This window comes from Magallana gigas, chromosome 1, assembly GCF_963853765.1.
Source record: "Magallana gigas chromosome 1, xbMagGiga1.1, whole genome shotgun sequence".
In the NCBI taxonomy this organism is placed as follows: domain Eukaryota; kingdom Metazoa; phylum Mollusca; class Bivalvia; order Ostreida; family Ostreidae; genus Magallana; species Magallana gigas.
This window is the reverse complement of record NC_088853.1, coordinates 37,106,199-37,126,908: the sequence shown is the minus strand read 5'-3', so window position 1 is coordinate 37,126,908 and position 20,710 is coordinate 37,106,199. Positions and strand designations below refer to the sequence as shown.

At 36.4% G+C, this 20,710-nt stretch overlaps 1 protein-coding gene across 1 annotated transcript; it reads right to left on the bottom strand.

The window, feature by feature from the left end:
• Positions 1–6,917: 6,917 nt before the first annotated feature.
• LOC117691998 (uncharacterized) lies at positions 6,918–13,079 on the bottom strand. Its single transcript, XM_066086104.1, has one exon. The coding sequence runs from the start codon at positions 13,077–13,079 to the stop codon at positions 6,918–6,920; it is 6,162 nt and encodes a 2,053-aa protein (XP_065942176.1).
• Between the last annotated feature and the right edge of the window lie 7,631 nt (positions 13,080–20,710).

Sequence of the window (20,710 nt, the reverse complement as noted above, 5' to 3'; positions counted from 1 at the left end):
TTTCAATATCTCTAGAAACAAAAAAAGCTGTATCTGGAAAAAAAGAAAGAAAAAAATAATAATAATAAACATAAGAAATACAAAATGTATTTCACCTGAACGGTGGAAATACCTAACTAAACAATAATAAATCCATCTATAGTGAAGTGAACTTTGTTCTGCAATGAAATGGGCCAACTATTTGAACGCTGCCACCACACCATGTTCTGTGGCTATGCAGCGTGTTGTACAGTACATGTGACTCGATCGTTAATCTAACTCTTTTGATATAAAACAATTCAAATATTTCTTATTTTATATTTCCTTATGTTACAGAGAGAATATCGAAATGTTTCATAACTTTTACTTTACAAATGCGTTGATAAAATCATTTGCATTCGTCGTTGTACAATCCCGTTTGTCAGCGTGCGAAATTGTGTCACAATGGCAGACTTTACGGAAACTAAGGTGTGCCATGCGGGTTAAAAAAATAAAGGCCGTTGTTTTCTCGATTAAATTCTAAATGAACGTATCAATAACATACATTTAATGACAAATGTATTCAATATCATATATAACAATATAGCTAATATGTAGTTTACTTGAAGACTCTTTTAAAGACGTAACGTCATGCTTGACGCTATAAAATCCCCTCATTTTTCGCTATTGTAGTGTCTTAAAATAAACATCATAAATAGAATTTCTGAATTCTTAAACACGAAAAAAAAAGTTACATGACGAATGAAAAAATGTTTTAGAATATTTTTGATACAATATTAATTGCTTTTGACGTAAGGCCGATTTTGGCTAAACATGGATTTAGTCCTTTGAAACGTCATCTCATCCGATACAGAAACCAAGAGTCAAACAAAATCTTATCTCTTTGACACGATGCAACATAATGAGGTACATTAGATATGTGACTTGTCCATGAAATTTCTCTCATGAAGGTATGAAAAAAACAAAGTAATTTGTTTTGGAAGCGTGGTTTACCATGGCACATCACGATGACTTTCCACGGGACAGATATTGAGAGCCTAGGCTTTGTCCACATCTTTCAGAGCCAAGTATCACAGGACAGCATACATGTAACTACTGCAGCCATCATTATCGATGCTATGGAAACATTCAGTCAATTAACGCATCAATATATCCTCTTTTCATGTCTGCTCAGACAATACTAGTTGCTACATGTACAAGTCAACAGAGATGATTGTCCTTCCCGAATCACATGACCTGGTTTGATCCTTCAACTTTTATCAGGCACAAAATGGAACCTTATGCAACAGAACTGAGGCGACTCTAACGTCAGCTATCCATCGCTTTATAACTAGGGACATGATATTATAACAGCATATTAAATGAACAAGATATGTAATTTTGATTATGTACTATTTTTTTTATATAATTTTATAAACTTAAAAAAGGAAAAACACAAACATAACATGTTTGTTTGTTGAAAATCCGTATACATGTACTGTTATATCGTAACAATATATAAAGCACAAGGGGAGAAGAGAGATTAGAGTTTTCTCTTCAAAGAACAACGCAGACACTATTGCTTTTAAGAAAATAATTTTAAAAAGTCATAAGTTCTGATTGAGTAATCTTTTTGATTTAGGTAATTATTTTTGATTTACGTAATTGAGAAGACTGCAAAAATGTGAAGTACAGGGTAAGCGTTTCAGAAATTGCTTCTCAAAAGACATCCTTCAGCCAATATCTGTCATCAGCTCCTGCTCGAACTTATTTGAGGAAGAAAGCATGCGTGTTTGGAAAGCATATGGTATTGGTACAGGGAAGTGCGCTTTTTATATATGTATAGTTATGTAAAAAAAGAAAATTTTTAGATTGATTTTTCAGATACATGAACCTGGAACATTCTATGCATTAGTATACACAAAAGTGTCATTTAAATCCAAATTTTAGTTAGTTGAGTGGAAAAAACCCCAGCAAAGAACAAAGTACACTTAGGGTCATATTTGGCCTATTTTGAGAGGTTAACAAATTTTAGTCCAAATACTCTCAAGGACATGGGCTTTCTATATATATAGTAATATTATCTTTGTATCACTAATAGTTTTTGAGATACCCGGACAGAAAGATGGCATGCAAAATTAGGACGTTATTTAACGTTAATGCCCTAAATGGCAAAAAAATTGCTTTCTTCTCAAATATTCAACGAAATAAGATAAATTAAAAACTTTTTAATAAATTGATACCTGGGTGCACATTTCACAATTGTGCAGTTTTTACTACAATATAAAACTGTACATGTTTTCATTTTGCTACCCAAGGAGTTAACTATTCACAGTCCAAAGTGTGTGTGGGTGGGGAGGGAGGGGGGGGGGGGTTAAAAAAATAACCATAATCAAGAGTTGTCGAATGATTCCTTTGACTTAAAAACTTGAAATAAATGTTTTTTTTAACTATTTATATGATTCAATGATTATATAACATTTGCTTGCAAATATTGCAATTTCCTTAGTTGTTAATGTCTGCTAAAGTCCTCATCAAATCCACGGCGCATTTTACAAGAGAACATAGGACAGATCAATGTACGTTATTTGATGAGTTGGCTTATATTTGCATTGATAAAAGTAGCCCATGAACAGTTCTGTATTTGTATCAACGACCTTATATATATTTATTGTTAAATTAAAAAGAGAAACACCTGTATGTATAACACATCATATTTGACCTTTATGCACTTAAATACACAATTTCCTTTAACTTAACATTTGTCAATAATATTCAATGAAAGCTGGTGTGAAGTATTGGTTTGAATTATTACATGCATTGATTTTAACCACAATAAAACAAAACTAAAATAAATTGATAGTGTTCTGGGCACCATGGAGGTTTATTTAAAATAATGTTTTCAAAGTATAACACATTGTTCATTTTTACATTTTGATCTCAAATACAGTGGTACAATGCCCCAAAATAGGTAATATTGATATGAATTGCTTTGAAAATATTTAACTTTAAAATATCTTTAGTTTTATAGTAAAGATATGCATATAATTATAAATAGTGGGGTAACAGAAAATGAGGTGTTCCCTTTACATGTATTTAATTTCTTCAATACCAGACAATGAGACATAATTATGAACAAAATGTATACAGTGTTTGAAAACATTTCTTGTATACACACAGTATCAATTATTGAAAAACACATCCATTTAACTTTATACAGCTAGAAATCAAAGAGCATGTTATCACTAAATAAGCCTCTAGACAATGTGATTTTGACATTCTTATTGTATACATATATGGTTTTATATAATGGTTGTCAATATTCATACAATAAATCATTTGATATTGCAACGCTGTCATAAAATGATTTGCTTATAATCTTAAATTGCAATCAAAATAATTGTAGAAATAAATCAATCAACAATATACTTGCATTTAGGCATGAACTCGGAACAGCAATCTATACATTCAGGTACTTTGTAATCATCACTAATTTTTACAGATATAATGTTGTACACTAAATTTCAGAAAAATTCTCCTATCAAACATGTTTTGTACATTTATCATTATCATCTGGAGTTGCCTTTTTACGGTACATAATTTAAACTTAAAAACTGGTTAAATTTTGAAAATAAACTTTAAATAACAGAGCAATACATTGTAAATTGATCAAAAAAAAACAGAAAGGCTGATCATTTCGATTCACAATGCCTGTACTAGAAATTGCCTATAGAGATATTACATGTAATGTTAGACACTAGTTCTGAAAAGCATTAAATTATAATTTTGCATTTATTGACTAATAAGACACTTTGAAATTCACTCCTCTTCTGTTATAAAACATCCTTCTTCATTTTCTTTCTCACTCTCTGATTCATCAATCGGGAGTGCAGCAGCATCCTCAACAGAACTACACCAATCACACACACCACAGACACCTCTATCCCCATGACGAGCAAGACCCAAGAACCAGATCACACTGTTAATATGAGCACACATGCCTACAACTCGTGTACCAACTTTACATTTGCAAAACTAAGATTTGATACTGATATCATCATGTCTTATCCAAAGTATGTATTTCTTTGCGGAAATGTGTCTACTTTGATTCTTGGCACATAGGATTCCATCAAAGTCATCACTGATGAAAATGTCATACATTCCTTCCATAAAATATTCATATGCATATGACCTTCCCTATCTCATTTGGTACACACCCAAGGTTAACTGGCGTATTTCCTCCTCTGTCAAATGAGGAAAGACTACATCATGGGAGTCCATCTTCTTCCATCTTATGCTCCGCTTCTCTAAACCTTAAAAAAATTATTTTCAAATGGAAGTTCAATTTATTCTCAACCAATTTTTATATTTGAAAATCCTGTCACAACCTTGTGAGAAAACATAATCAAAATGCAAGATAATGCTCACCACTTGTCTCAACATAATTCTTTAACTCATTCACTCCGTTTGAAAGAAATCGCATGTTTGCAGCCATGGCAACATCTTCTTCCTCAATTCCAGTGCTCAAGTCTGGTCTAAACTTGTTGCAGATTGCACTTACTATGCTGACATAATCGCCAATATGTGATATATGTGTATTGGGGATGGTCCTGCTCAAATAATTTCATGTCTTGAACCTGCCATTCACTGACTCAACAACCCATCTAAGCTGTAACACACAACACATACTATAAATATGTATACATATATAACACATGCATGCAAGTTAAATATACATTAACATTCGGTTATAACGAAGTCATATAGGCAACAAATTCACTCTGTTATATCCGTTAATCTTAATATACGTATAAAAAAATTTTTTAAAAAATAAGTGCTGGGGACTCAAATAAAAACTTCGTTATATCCAAGAAATCCCTATATGTGTGTTTGATATAAATATATTTACATCTATCAAGTATTATTCCCTCTATTTCTTACGGAAACTTATAGTTAATTCATAGCTCTATAGAAACAGCCAGATTGGACTCTGCACGCCCCGTTTATTGATTGGTCGAAATCTACAGCGGCTGATACTGACAAGAAAGTGACAGGACCAAACTTGACACACCAAGTTTATCGATTGGTCGAGACCTACAACTACCTAGGAAAAATCACGGACTGCACGAAAAAATCAAGACGACATCAGACTCAAGGTCTCACAGGAGACGATTTGGTTGTTTCTTTTAGTTAACGTACTTAGGTACATTAACAGTAATTTAGTGAATTTTACTTACTTTTCATAATCAATTTATCAATTGGCTAAAAGAAAGACGTTAATAAAAACAGTAAAATGCTTTCTGTGATGATTCATTCGGGTAATGAAGGTAGCGATCATTGCAGAAAAAAATTACACAGCCCGCGTACCTTCATATCCCGAATGAATCACCAAAAAAAGCATGTTATTGTTTAAATGAGTTATACTGTTGTGCAATGTACCTAAACGGAAACGTTTGTTATATCTTTATCTTCGAATTCACAATACATCTGTACTATATGATACAGTACTAAAACACATAGATAACATCTTAATCTTAAAATTTAAAAAAAAAAGTGACCTGAAACAAAATAAACAGATTGAATCAGTATAATATTGTGGCATGTTATATTATATAAGAACATTGGTCACAAATCTGTATTGGCTTCTTCTGTTGAGTGTTGCTTTGAATGACGAGTCGGAAAGGATGGCATTTCAACACGTATCCCCAAGTCATCTAGCAAAGCCTCTGCGTCTCTGAAACCTCTGTCGACAACAAAAATATTTTCTTCTTCTACCCATTTCCTAATGTCCTCTACATTTGTCTGGATCATGTGACTTAAAATCTTTCCATCGGAATTTTCGGAATCTGCCAGATAGGGACCTAATACAGAAATTATATATCCAGAAGTTGATACAATCATCATAGGCATTTTCTACACAGCATGATGTCATCAGAAACATCTAAACGGAGTCTTCTCTTGATGAAGTCTGCATGCTCCTTCTTTATCCTGTATCTGTCTTGTGATGTTCTTTTGGAGCATAGCAAGCAGGGGTAGAACTTAGGCATTCTAAAAATATATTAAAAAGTCATTAATCACACAGTCACATTACTGCACAAGTATAATTGTAAAGCCTTGTGGTCTGACACTGCTTTATTTCTTGATATGCATACATATAGTATATATACTAGTAGACTAGTAAGAAACTGAAAAATAAAAATAAACATACATTTAGAAAGGTTACAATGTGTTTCTAATCCTTTTATGACATATTTGACAACTGTTCATTTTATAAGTATGAAACATTTATGAGTCAAATCTAGCATGACGTTGACTATAATATTTGCTGTACAACCTTACTGAACATGTTGCTATACAAAGGTTGCTTTGAGTATACAGAAATTGACTAGATAATTGTTACATGAGTAAGATGATAATACTGACAACAAGTCGTACATAAAATATTCGATTGACTATGTAAGACGCGGGAAACCAAATGTGAACCCTAACTCTGTAGCTAACATCCGTTACTAAATTTAGACTAAGATACAAATCACTGAAATCACGTTATGCACAATTAAACACATTTTACAAAAAAGCTACACCGTTATGACACTCGGAATATAACACAGATCAAAGAAAAACAGTAATAATGCAAGACTTACTCTATGCGGGACTATAACAGCATAAAATATATGCAAATTGGAGTGGGCGCCATGCAGTGTAGAACATTACAAATACGGAAATGTTACTAAAATGCAAAATGGTAACGGATTCAATCCGGAATTGAAATTTCTGAAAAATAAAGGGGAACAACTCTATGTTGTAACAATACACTCCCCGTCTGATTTTATCACCCTAAAAAAAAACCTTACAATGAAGAAAAAAAAATTTCACAGTAAACACTACTTGTATGTAGCAAACAAATGAATAAACTGAACATTATTTTCACACAAAAAAACAAGTTTCTGTTATATAGTTCACACTGTCAGCAATGAAATCACTTCCGTCGCCGGTCTGATGTAAAGGCATGGCTTTCCATCCTTAAGAATACGCACTTCGATTTTACGTACCAGACCATCAGAGTTACTCGGGAATATGCGGTTCACGACACCAACTGGCCAATCAGTACGTGCACTTTCTTTGTCGTGGAGTAAAACAACATCTCCTTCTTTAAGGTTGTCTGTCGAAACTAGCCACTTCTGACGAGGCTGCAGGGTGGAAAGGAACTCACTTTTCCAGCGCTTCCAGAAGGTGTTCGCCATGACCTGGACCATTTTCCATTGACTGCGGTACATGTCTTTCACATCAAGATCTTTAAATTCAGTAGGTACTTCCTGGGTCTTTTGTGTCAGCAGCATCTGCGGTGATAGGATGAATGGTGCTTCAACATCACTGGATACAGGTACTAATGGTCTTGAATTCATTATAGCCATGACCTCTGCCATAAAGGTCGTCAACACCTCATGTGTCAGTTTCCCGTGTTTGGTATCCATAAGCATTGCGTCAAGGATGCGACGCGCAATGCCGATCATCCTTTCCCAACTGCCGCCAAAATGTGATGCATGCGGAGGATTAAACTTCCAGACAATGCGCTTGTCCTCCAGAAATGCCCTCATTCTGCTGTCTTCGACATTCACTTTGTTCATGTTTAACTCTGAAGCAGCCCCCACAAAGTTTGTTCCTCTATCTGATCTAAATTCTGAAACTGCACCACGCATTGCAATGAACCGTCTCATGGCGTTAATGAATGAGGAAGAGGTCATTTCCTCAATGACCTCAATGTGGACCGCTCTGCTGTACAGACAAGTGAATAATACAGCCCAGCGTTTTGAATGTGCGCTGCCCCCTCTTGTACGTCTTGTGATGATAGTCCAGGGTCCAAACACATCTACCCCTACAAAGGTGAAGGGTGGTGACTTTGTGAGTCGGTCTTTAGGAAGATCTGCCATCTTCTGATTAAGTGGCTTTCCTCTCATCTTGCGGCACGTAACACAATGATGAATGATAGATGACACTAGGCGTTTCCCTCCAGTAATCCATAGTCCTTCACTCCTTATAGCACCTTCTGTAAGATGACGCCCTTGATGGTAAATTTTCTCATGATGATGGCGAACTAATAGCCGAGCGATATGACTCTGGCCAGGTATCAGGATAGGTGTCTTTTCACAGACAGGTAAGTCACATAAATTGATACGTCCACCAACTCGCAGCAAGCCATCATCTAGGTATGGAGACAAAGCTAGAATTGTGCTGTCTCCTGGCAGTGGTCTACCAGCATGTAATGCATTTATTTCTTTCTGATAAAACTGTTTTTGAGTCTCTTTGATGATCAACAATTCTGAATCTAGACGAGATATTTCATTTCCTTTCTTACTGAGTCTTCTCTTGATAAGTGTTATGGCACGCACTAGACTCGACCAACTCCCAAAGCGGTTAAAGCGAGAAATGCCTAAAGTTGACTTGGATGATATGGTCTTTAGAGTCACTATCTCTGCCCGTATCTCTGTATCTTTATCTGGATCTACCAAAAAGAACTTCTCATTATTGGGATTTCTTAAGTTTCCTCTGAGGAAGTCTGGCCCATTTAACCATAAACTATCACAAAGTTGTTCTGGAAAAAGTCCACGAGTTCCCTGGTCCGCCGGGTTTTCTTCTGTAGCTACATAATTCCACTGATGTGGAGAGGAACTCTTTCGTATCCTGGATACACGGTTGCATACATAAACATAGAACCGTCTGCGTTCATTGGATAGATACCCCAGTACCACTTTGCTGTCAGAGTAATACTTGATGTCCTCTAAAGGAAGGTCGAGCTCCCTAGATAGCATCTCCCCAAGCTCTACAGCTAGGACTGCCGCACAAAGCTCCAATCTTGGAATCGTATGTCCACTTTTTGGTGCAACTTTACATTTCCCAAATACGAAACCTACGGATATCTTCTCTGAAGTCACACCCCGAAGGTAGGCACAGGCACTCACTGCCTTTTCAGAGGCATCGCAAAAGATGTGAAGTGTCTTGTGGACGCACATTTGGTATGATACAGAAAGTAGCCACCGTGGAATATGCACACCATTAAGTCTTTTGAGTTGTTCTAACCAAAGTTTCCATGCACCCATGATAGTTGTAGGTAAGGGATCATCCCAACTTTCAATCCCAGTGAAAGCTTGTCTCATGATGAATCGTCCATTTAGAATAATGGGCGCAATGAAGCCGAGTGGATCAAATAAACCATTTACAGTTGACAGCAATCCTCTTTTGGTGAATGGCTTCAGCTCCTCCGAGGCTTTGTAGATGAAGGTATCTGTAGCAAGGTCCCAACTCAAACCTAAGCTGTGGTGTATAGGCAGATCATCTCGATCTAGATCAAGCTGTTCCATGGATTTTGCTAGATCTGCAGTTGAAAACTGTTGCATGACTTCTTCACTATTCGATGCAATCTTGTGGAGTTTCAAATTTCCACCTTCCAGGAGTGTCTTCTGTGTTTGCTTTAGAACATTAACTGCTTCACTCACACTGGGAAATGATGCCAAACCATCATCAACGTAAAAATTTCTGGTAACAAACTGTTTCACCACTTCACTACAGTCATCTCTTACACAACGTCGAAGGCCGTATGTGGCAACTGCTGGGGAGGGTCTGTTGCCAAACACATGAACGCACATTCGGTACTCTAGAAGTTCTTGCGCTGGGTCGTTGTTTTGATGCCAGAAGAAACGGAGGTAATCTCGGTGAGGTTCTGCCACACGAAAACAGAAAAACATTTGCTGAATGTCTGCAATCACGGCTATGGGCTCCTTCCTGAATCTCATGAGCACTCCATCAAGACGATTCATTAAGTCTGGTCCCAACATCAACACATCATTCAAGGAAATGCCATCGTGTTTGCAGGAAGAGTCGAATACCACTCGTATTTTGTCCTTCTTCTTAGGGTGGTACACCCCAAATATGGGCAAGTACCAGCACTCCTGTCCGGGTTGAACAGGAGGCGCAATCTCGGCATGACCAGAGTCAAAGATGCCCTGCATGAAACTCACAAAGTGTTCTTGTTTTGTTGTGTTCCGACGAAGGCTCCCTTGAAGCATGAGTGCTCGTTTCAATGCCATTGATCTGTTGTTTGGCAAGATTTCTCGGGTTTCCCGGAAAGGTAGCGGAGCAGTCCAATTTCCGGTAGAATTTTTGGTGAAGGCTTTATCCATCAGTTCAATGAATTGGTTATCTTCAATAGATTGTCCTAAATCATTGTCGTTTGCTTGGCGTCTGAAAATAGGATCATCATCTAATTTGAGTGATATATTGTATTCACATTTGTCAAATACACTAACTCTGCCACTTTGATGCACAGTCGTCTTCAAGACGTTCACATTAGCAGGTGGATGGAGGTTTCCAAGACAAACGTTTCCAATGAGAACCCATCCCAGGGCTAGCTTCTGGGCAAAAGGAGTTCCTCGTGGTCCTGTACGTTGATCTTCAATGTGGTGAGCCTCTGGTAGATCTCGACCAATCAACAGCAGAACTTGTGCTTTTTGGTTAAGCGGAGGAATATCTACCCCACTAAGGTGTGAATGAAATTTAACAATATCTGGTGTTGGAATTTCACTTTCCTCCTCTGGAATTTGTTCGCACTCTGTAACCCGTGGCAGCAGTAATCTACAGGAACCATTGTTTGACTCCACCACTAGTCCAGAAGCCTGCCTCCCACTTCGTTGAAAGGTGCCGGCACATGACTTCAACGAGTATGTTGTAACTGAAGACATTGGAATATCTAAAGCATCAAACAATTCAGTTCTGGCAAGTGTATGGGTACTCTGATCGTCTATCAATGCGTATACACTCAGTGATTTTTCAGGCTGATTCACGGGATATACTCTGACTAGAATAGTCTTGGAACAAGACCTCCCTGTAAAGTCCTTGCCACACAGTTCTGTACAACATGAACTCAGGTTAGTCCTGGATTCCTCCCCGTCATAATGTGATCTGGGTGTAGAGTTTGACTTGTTGGATTCCTCCCCGCCATAATGTGACCTACGTGTAACACCTGGTCTCTTGGTGGACATGTCACTGACGTGTAGTGCTGCAGGATGATTTCTGTTTCCACAAATATCACATTTCACAAATGCACTACAACCTGTATAAGTGTGTGTGGTTGAATCACAACATTTAAAACAGAAGTTGTAGTCTTTCAGAAGTTTCTTACGTTCGTTAAGAGTCAGCTTTTGGAATGTCTTACACTGATTGAGCTTATGCCGGGACACGTGTAAAAAACAGTTGTTTCCCATGTTGATATTGGAATCTTCTTGCGATGTGTTTACAGCTGTTTTCTTCACCTGAACATTGTTTTTCTTAAAAGAGTCTCTGTGTCGAAAATCATTCACAAAGTTTGAACGATTTGAACAGTTGGTACTGGTTTCGCATGTTGCTTGATAATTAAAGCTGGGATCATTCCGGATACGGCTCATTTCAGTCACGAATTGTACAAGGTAGGTAAATGGTGGGTATGTCACCCCGTTTTGTAAATTGTAATTGGTTGCACGTGTCGTCCACTTCTCCTGCAAGTTAATTGGAAGTTTTGCAACAATTGGGCGCATGCCAGTGGACGAATCTAGATATGCAAGGGATCGGTTGAGGGTAGGATCCTCCATCCGCAGCTGCACTTCACTTAACAAATCTGCCAATTCAAATAGTTTCTTGCTGTCCTTACCGGTCAATTTTGGGAATTCTGACAATCTTGATTTTATAGATGATTCAAGTAGGACTGGGCTTCCATATCGGTCATCCAAGCGACTCCACAACTTCTCTAGAGCTTTCTGTGGGTTGTTTAGATTAGCAGTTCGTATGCTCACAGCATGTTTTCTAGAGTCAGGTCCCAGGTAGTGGATCAGTAAATTCAGTTCTTCTCTTGGATTGGCATTCAATTCTTGGGTAAGTACCTCAAAGCTATCCTTCCATGACTGATAAGTTTCAGGACGATCATCAAAGGTGACCAATGACCAACGCAGAAGATCTTTCTTATTCATGTAGTTAGCAAACTCGCTGAGTAATGCAGGTTGTGGTGCTTCCGGCTGTGAAGGTTGTGATGGCTGCGATGATGCTGGTTGTGATGATTTTACTTGTGATAGTTTCGGCTGTGCAGGGCTACTGTAGTTTGTTGGCTGAAAGGTAGGAGCATATGCGTTTAACGAACTTGTGATTGGTGGTCGAGTTGGTTCTGTGGATGGCCTAACTTGATCTTCACGCTTAGTACACGTCTTAGAAGTTGCACCAGTCTTGGTGTCAGTGTGCTGTTGTACACTGAACACAGGAGGAACACTTCCTGTTTGTGTGTCGGTATTGTTAGAACGCTGTTGTACACTGAACACAGGAGGAACACTTCCTGTTTGTGTGTCGGTGTTGTCATTCTCCATAAGTTGAGAACAAAAGTATTTGGTGAGAATATCACTGTTGTTGTTATCATCACACACGGAGTCTTCATCCCAGAGATCTAATTCCTCTTTCATTCCAAGGTACTCTGCATCGGCTACAGCAGCTTCTTTTCTGACTGACAGAACGTCCATCTTTGCCTTTAACATAGCTTCTTGTTCTGCAAACATAAGTTTCACTTTGGCTGCTTCTCGCTTAGCTCGTTGTCGTCCGAGGAGAGATGCCACACTTGATGACTTGCTTGAAGATCTTGCAGATTTAAAGCTGTTGGATTTTGTTTTTGGTTCGCGAACTCTGTGAACACTATCCATTTTCTTAACAAATTGTTCTACACGTTGAGCATATGTGGCTTTAATGAGCGTAAGACCTGCCTGTTCGCGTGCACTGTCGTCTGTGTTGTGTCTGATGAGGAAGTTCAGAAAATCAGAACTTAAATTTTCATATGTCTTATAGACTTCAAATAAACGTTTTGATAGTAGTTCAATATCTGTTTCCTCACATATAGTTGTGTTAAGTAAACTGTCAAGATCTTTTCCAACTCTTGTTAGTTTTGCTGATAGATGGTCCACTCGAGACTGATAAAACATCAATCCTTTTTCGGACAAGGTTCTGTGTTCTCTTGTTGTCACCCCTTCACATGTGTCTGTAAGCTCTTGCTCTTGCTCCATGGACTGTGGAGTAGACATGGTAGGTGTTAAGTCATCCTCTGTTGGCTGTGACATTATGCTGAATTGCCCCAGATTTCTTACTGTAAAGCCTTGTGGTCTGACACTGCTTTATTTCTTGATATGCATACATATAGTATATATACTAGTAGACTAGTAAGAAACTGAAAAATAAAAATAAACATACATTTAGAAAGGTTACAATGTGTTTCTAATCCTTTTATGACATATTTGACAACTGTTCATTTTATAAGTATGAAACATTTATGAGTGAAATCTAGCATGACGTTGACTATAATATTTGCTGTACAACCTTACTGAACATGTTGCTATACAAAGGTTGCTTTGAGTATACAGAAATTGACTAGATAATTGTTACATGAGTAAGATGATAATACTGACAACAAGTCGTACATAAAATATTCGATTGACTATGTAAGACGCGGGAAACCAAATGTGAACCCTAACTCTGTAGCTAACATCCGTTACTAAATTTAGACTAAGATACAAATCACTGAAATCACGTTATGCACAATTAAACACATTTTACAAAAAAGCTACACCGTTATGACACTCGGAATATAACACAGATCAAAGAAAAACAGTAATAATGCAAGACTTACTCTATGCGGGACTATAACAGCATAAAATATATGCAAATTGGAGTGGGCGCCATGCAGTGTAGAACATTACAAATACGGAAATGTTACTAAAATGCAAAATGGTAACGGATTCAATCCGGAATTGAAATTTCTGAAAAATAAAGGGGAACAACTCTATGTTGTAACAATACAATAATAATGCTGTACATTTAATAATTTCTGCAATGATGAAAGAACTTTCTGTAGACATTTTTTAAAAGAAATTCAATTTAATATCTTTAAGGTTCCTCAACACTCAGTGACCTGTACTTTTTTAGAAGTGCATTACAGCATGCACATTCAACATATTGTTCTAGCTAAAATATCGATCGATTCAAGTGTATTACTTGACAGTTCCAAAGGTTAGTCATCCGACTGCCTATCCTTTGGACCCCAAGATATTGAGTTCTAGTACAGCAGGAACTAATATTTTCATTGACTTGCACAAAGTTTTTAAATTTCATATTCTCCCCGGAAAAATGATTTTTTCTTTCATTATTAAGTTGTACGCATATAAGAATAGACTTTATCTTTGCATTATGATTATACATTAGTTTATGTTGCTTTAATAAGATTTAGGCTGTTTGAAATTAATTCTACGTTTAACGTAACCCGCGCGCGTAGGTTTCGGCGAAATTGTTGTTTTGAAAAAAACAAACAAATCCGGATTTGAAAGGTCGTCCCGGTTTGGGTTTTCATTTAGCGACTGACTTCTACATCCTGTATGAGAAAAAAACATGTTTAAAGACAGCATTGAGGTATTCAGTTGTCACAATACGAAGAACATGAGAGTCTACGCCACTATCAAAGTAAAAAAAACAACAACTAGAGGTACTGTGGGCAAGCTCACAATTGATACCCCCCGCTAAGATAAAAATCATAATGCGTGTATTTTTCCAATTATTAAAAATTTTGGATGAATCTATTTCACCGTCCATTTTCTTTAAATAACAACTGCTTTTTTTTTAAAAAAACTGCTGGTCATAGGCAATATTTGTGTGAAGTAAGAACACTCAATGCTTCTCTATAAGAAAGATAATGACCGGACACGAATTTTGCACTTTTTCTGCCAGTGACCTTGACCTTGCCCAAATGACCTTGGGTAAAAAAAAAGTCTGGACACACCTTTTGGTCCTAAGCAATATTTGTGTGTTAGAACATTCAACACTTCTCCATAAGAAAGAAAATGACTGGACACGAATTTTGCACTATTTTTCCCAACGACCTTGACCTTGCCCAAATGACCTTGGATAAAGGTCATGACACACCCTTAGTTCATAAGCAATCTTTGTGTGAAATAACAACTTCCAATTATTAAAAATTTTGGATGAATCTATTTCACCGTCCATTTTCTATAAATAACAACTGCTTTTTTTTTTTTTTTAAACTGCTGGTCATAGGCAATATTTGTGTGAAGTAGGAACACTCAATGCTTCTCTATAAGAAAGATAATGACCGGACACGAATTTTGCACTTTTTCTGCAAGTGACCTTGACCTTGCCCAAATGACCTTGGGTAAAAAAAAGTCTGGACACACCTTTTGGTCCTAAGCAATATTTGTGTGTTAGAACATTCAACACTTCTCCATAAGAAAGAAAATGACTGGACACGAATTTGCACTATTTTTCCCAACGACCTTGACCTTGCCCAAATGACCTTGGATAAAGGTCATGACACACCCTTAGTTCATAAGCAATCTTTGTGTGAAATAACAACTTCCAATCATTCTCCATAAGAAAGATATGGACCGGACACAAAGGACTATGTGCGGTTTGGTCAAATATCTGCCCCCGATTTCAACCAATTTTTAAATAGTATCGTATAAGAATGAAATCTTCACAAATCATTGTAAAGAGGATGCCTATAACTTTAATCTTGATTTTAGTCATTGTTGCTCACTCGCTTTTTATCTATGACGTCATCTAAATGACCTAATTCCCGCAAAGTTGCAAACAAATGAAGATATTCTCATTTTTGCTCTATATTTTGCATTCGGAAGTATAGAGCGCAGGTCTGCTCAAGTGCAATTTTAGCAGATGTTTCTCTTCAGATAGGATAGTTATACATATGATACTAAAAAATGGTACTTGAGCAAGCCTGCGTTCGATGTTTCCCAGTCGAAAAACCATCGGAAAACACCCATATTTTGCTACAAAACATGCAATATTCATGACGTCATTTCTACGTTATGACGTCACTGTGGTGATAACCTTTTACACCTTTATTTCCAATATGATTTTAACTATCTTTCATCTTATTTTAAAGCTCTTTCTAAAACTTTGATTTTGGGGGGCAAAAATTGCATAAAACCGCACTTAGTCCTTTTGCATTTTTTCTGCCAGTGACCTTGACCTTGCCTAAATGACCTTGGGTCAAGGTCATGACACACCCTTAGGTCATAGGCAATCTTTGTGTGGAGTAAGAGCTTCCAATAATTCTCCATAAGAAAGATATGGATCGGACACTAATTTTGTATTTTTCCTGCCAGTGACCTTGATCTTGCCCGAATGACCCTGGTTCAAGGTCATGACACACTCTTAGGTCATAAGCAATCTTTGTGTGAAGTATGAACTTCCAATGTTTCTCCATAAGAAAGATATGGACGGGACACGATTGCACAGACAGAGGGACAGACGGACAAGGTGATTCCTATATACCCCCCAAACTTCGTTTGCGGGGGGTATAATAATGGATCAGACAAACACATGATCGAAGTTGACAGAACAAATCTTATTCGAGATTGTTTAATGTCGGTTGTCAAGTCACAGAGCCTGGACCATGCTGAACCAACTTCCGCCCAAAAAGGCAAAAACGAGGTTTGTTGTATATATTTATATAAGTGATCCATCAACGACTGAAATGACTACCCATCTTATTTAACAAAAACTCAGAATGTGAACGGTTAAATTATTTTTTTATTTCTTTAAAAAGGGGAAAGCTTAAGCAATTTCTTACCACCACTGTATTGAAAAGATATAACGGTAAAATGAGTTTAAAAAAGTATACCTTCCTCCGTAGACTTCAATATTAGTTTCAAGATGTGATAAATTTGTTCCTTTTTAACTTTTTTTCAATTTCAAAGGTGAATGACCCTATAAAATCATACAATCAAGATTTCAGTGTTCGAACTACCAATATTTGGTTTTAAATATAATAATTGTGAAGCAATGCATTAAGTCAGCATAATTTACTGATTTAGATAAGAGTTTTGACATGATAATGACTGCAAATCCCTTTCATTTGAAATGTATCTACATTTTTAATAACTTGTTTAGGAATAATAATTCATTTATTCACAATATATAATAGGAAGAAACTTACAGGTGGCCCAGCTAAAGTGGAAGAACGGAGAGAAGTGGAATACACTTGTAGGGTTGCAGTTATTTCAAGAACCCTGTCTTAATCGTTTATTTTCCGTTAAATTTTAGATATTTAAATTGGAACATGTTGTGTACATGACTTTAATTAAAAGAATTTCTATATAAAAAAAAAGTCAACTTCACCAAAGGTTCAGACCGGGGATGGGGGGTGGGGTTGTCCTCACGCACCTATGGAAAATATTTGTGTGAAAAAGCCAAATGTTAACACTTCGGTAAAATGTTACTCTTGATTCCTGCCTGCTACCCCCACATATAGCATTCATCATTTTTCCCACATATTTCTTGTTGCCATTAGATGAAAATCGATATCGTCAGAGATAAAGGACAAACCTACCTTAATATTTTAAGATTATTTCAAAGAAACGGACAATCGTTTGCAACGAATTTCATGCGTTTGTCACATTTTAAAAGTCTTAGGATAAAACTGAATTTAAATATGTTTTACTACTTCTCTTACTTAACATTACACTAATTTTTAAGAACACAATGCATATGTACATGTATCGGGTCCCGCCCCTTTAATTGAAATATTTTACGATAAAAATTATTTATATTAATATTATTACAGTTAATGTGTAACTACTCTGAGTTCATTTTAAAAAATAAAACCTACACTGAAGTCAGTTTAATGTTCACTTCAACATTACGTACTTCAACTGAAAAATATCACAATAAAAATATTTAACAGACTCACTACATTCATGCATGACTATGCAGTTCTTTTAACGAGGCGGACCTTTTCTTGAACTATAATATTGGGTCCTACCTCTAAAATGAAAGGTCATCGGGTCAAAATACTGTGATTTTTTTGCAAACAGTATTTCAGTGGGGCGGACCTTTTCTAAATGAGCCATAATATTACATCTAGGTCCTATCCCTAAATAAAAAGAACATCGGGGTCAATCAAAGCAAGTATCAATATGAATGTTAATTTTCTGCATTGGGTATTTCAACAAGTGGACCTTTTCCGTGCCATAATATTAGGTTCTAGCCCTAAATTAAAAGGTTATAGGGATAAATCAAAACAAGTATTATGGAACAGAAAGCTGGTGCAAAGCGGGCAGATAGCCTAGTGGCCCCGCATAGTCAGAGCTGTAATTATAATCATGATACAATAAATTAATTCAAAAACATTTAAATTGCTTCTTAGAGAAAATGACACAAATAGAAGAGGTGTTGTGCTTGATAAAAGTTAACCATTAGATTGTACATGTATTCTTTTTTTTCTGTTGATAGTAGGAATTAAACCCACTCCTTTTCCTGGTTGATAACATAAAATGTGCTCAAATACACCATATCAGCTTTATTGATGATTACGAAATCTAATTCAGAGAGAAAGAGAGATCTTTGTTTGTAAGTGGTACAGTTCAATGACTATGTACGAGGGTTCGATTCCCTCCCTAGGCATAATGGAACAAGCTGGTGCAAAGCGGGCAGATAGCCTAGTGGCCCCGCATAGTCAGAGCTGTATACATAACGATAGAATTAATTGCTTTTAAAACATTCAAAGTGCTACTTAGAGAAAATGACACAGATAGCTATAAGAACAAGTGTTTTGTTTGATAAAAGTTAACCATTAGATTGTACATGTATCACCTATTTTCTGTTGATAGTGGGAATTGAACCCGCTCCTTTTCCTGGGGGTAACAGGAAATGTGCTCGAATACACTATATCAGCTTTATTGGTGATTATGTAATCTAATTAAGAGAGAGAGATCTTTGTGAGTAGTTCAGTTCGATGACTATGTACGAGGGTCCGATTCCCTCCCTAATAGATATTGATTATTGTAGCTGGCTTGGTCATCGTATCGAATCAAATCTTTGATACTGATGAAGATTTTTCTTCAATGTTGGTTCTTCAACATAAGAACTGTAAACTATACAACTTTCATTAGTAATTACATAACAACCATACATTAATTTTAAATATTCACTAATCAATGTCAGTAAATAATCAAAATCAGTATCTGAGACTTGACTCGATTTGATGACCATGCAGCTACAGTAAGAACTTGTTCTACTGACCAAGTCACTAAGTGTTACGATTCGTTTATTGTTCTCGTCAAACCATGTGCACAGAGATGCTGGGCGGAAGTTACATAATACACTAAGTTTTACCCGACCCAAAAATTGCCCATCCAGAATTAATTTTACGAAATCAATCATACATGCAATAGACAATTTGCAAATAAAGGTTATTTAAAAATTTGAAGTTTTGAAGAAATTATAAAATTTACAATTATTAATTGTTCAGTATAAACTTGACAACTGCTAAAAGTCAAATTATTGAAAAATATAGCTTCACCCGAGTGCGACTTTTAGTACTTATGCCCAATTAAAACAAAATGATGATTGAGTAGCTAAAAAAAACCTACTTTACTATGTAGGTAAATCAAGCTATGCAGCTAAATCTTGTGATTGTTCTGGACCTGCATATATTTGAGATATTAAACTTATAAAACTATGAATAAATATCTTTTAAGCATGAAGGTTTTTCTGTAGATCGTCTCAGGTATAATAATAACTATCGATATAGAAATTTATTAGGCTAATGTAAACTTCATAACTTTGGTTCATTGTACAACCAGTCTCTGGTACAAATCAACACCTACCTTTTGACCGCATCGAAGGTTTTAACACCTGTTTCTTCAATATTAAGATAACAGGCATTTATACAAAGTTTTGATAACGATCGAACTTGATCCTGCATGATATAATTTAAAGGCGTGACTATCGAACTAATCATGGGTTGCAGTTGAGCGAGTTTCCTCTGAAACAGGAAGGGAATGAGGTGAAATATAATACTTTTACCAAACGCAGTGGGTAAAACTGCCATTGTATCATGCCCCTCGTACAATGATTTTAATTTTCCTTCAGTTCGAAGTTGATATTTACACATTCTTTTGCAAACTCCAGCGCTTCATCAAAATCACAATGTATACAGGATGCAGCCATCTTTACTCGTAAAACAACGGAGTAAAAAGGCAGTTTCCGGCGGAGAAATGCATCGATTTGATGCATATTCCTACACCAATCACATCCGAGGTTTGTATGGAGCGTAGCGGAATCAGCCGAGGATTGCCGATTGGCGTTTACCCACCACACAGGACTCAAACCACCAATAGGGGGGGGGGGGTTGCCCAACCTGTTCATGTTTTATACTTAAACAGCATACTAGAATGTATCTCACTGAATAAGATTATACTGTACATGTAAGCATTATTTCATATTGAATGTCTGTTTGATATTCTAAGTACAACATATAATTGCCTTGCTCAAGAATCCTGCTTAAATTTTAAAACTATGGAAACTTTTTCGTGGCATAAATTATCAGTGTGGCTAAGGATGAAACTGTACTATTGTTTTACGTACGATTGTTTGTTGTTTTGCTTATGATTGTACTATTTTGTATTGCAGTCTTTTACCTAAAGAATAAATTGGTTAACTGACTGTCATCTTATTTGGCATCCCACAGATCATCAATATTAGTGGCAGTACATACTTCTCTAGTTTAATGACGAAATGTCTTCATTTGTTAGGATAGAAATATAGAAATGCGTTATCACATTCGATATAGGAAACAATTGTTTGAATATAATCATTGATTTGTTGCATCTATCGAAGATTGTATTAAGAAGATTGAACAGAATATGTATTGTCTGCTGCA

What these genes read in the sequence shown, in the direction of transcription:
- LOC117691998 (XM_066086104.1), bottom strand. Translation starts at nt 13,079, where the DNA reads ATGTCACAGCCAACAGAGGATGACTTAACACCTACCATGTCTACTCCA.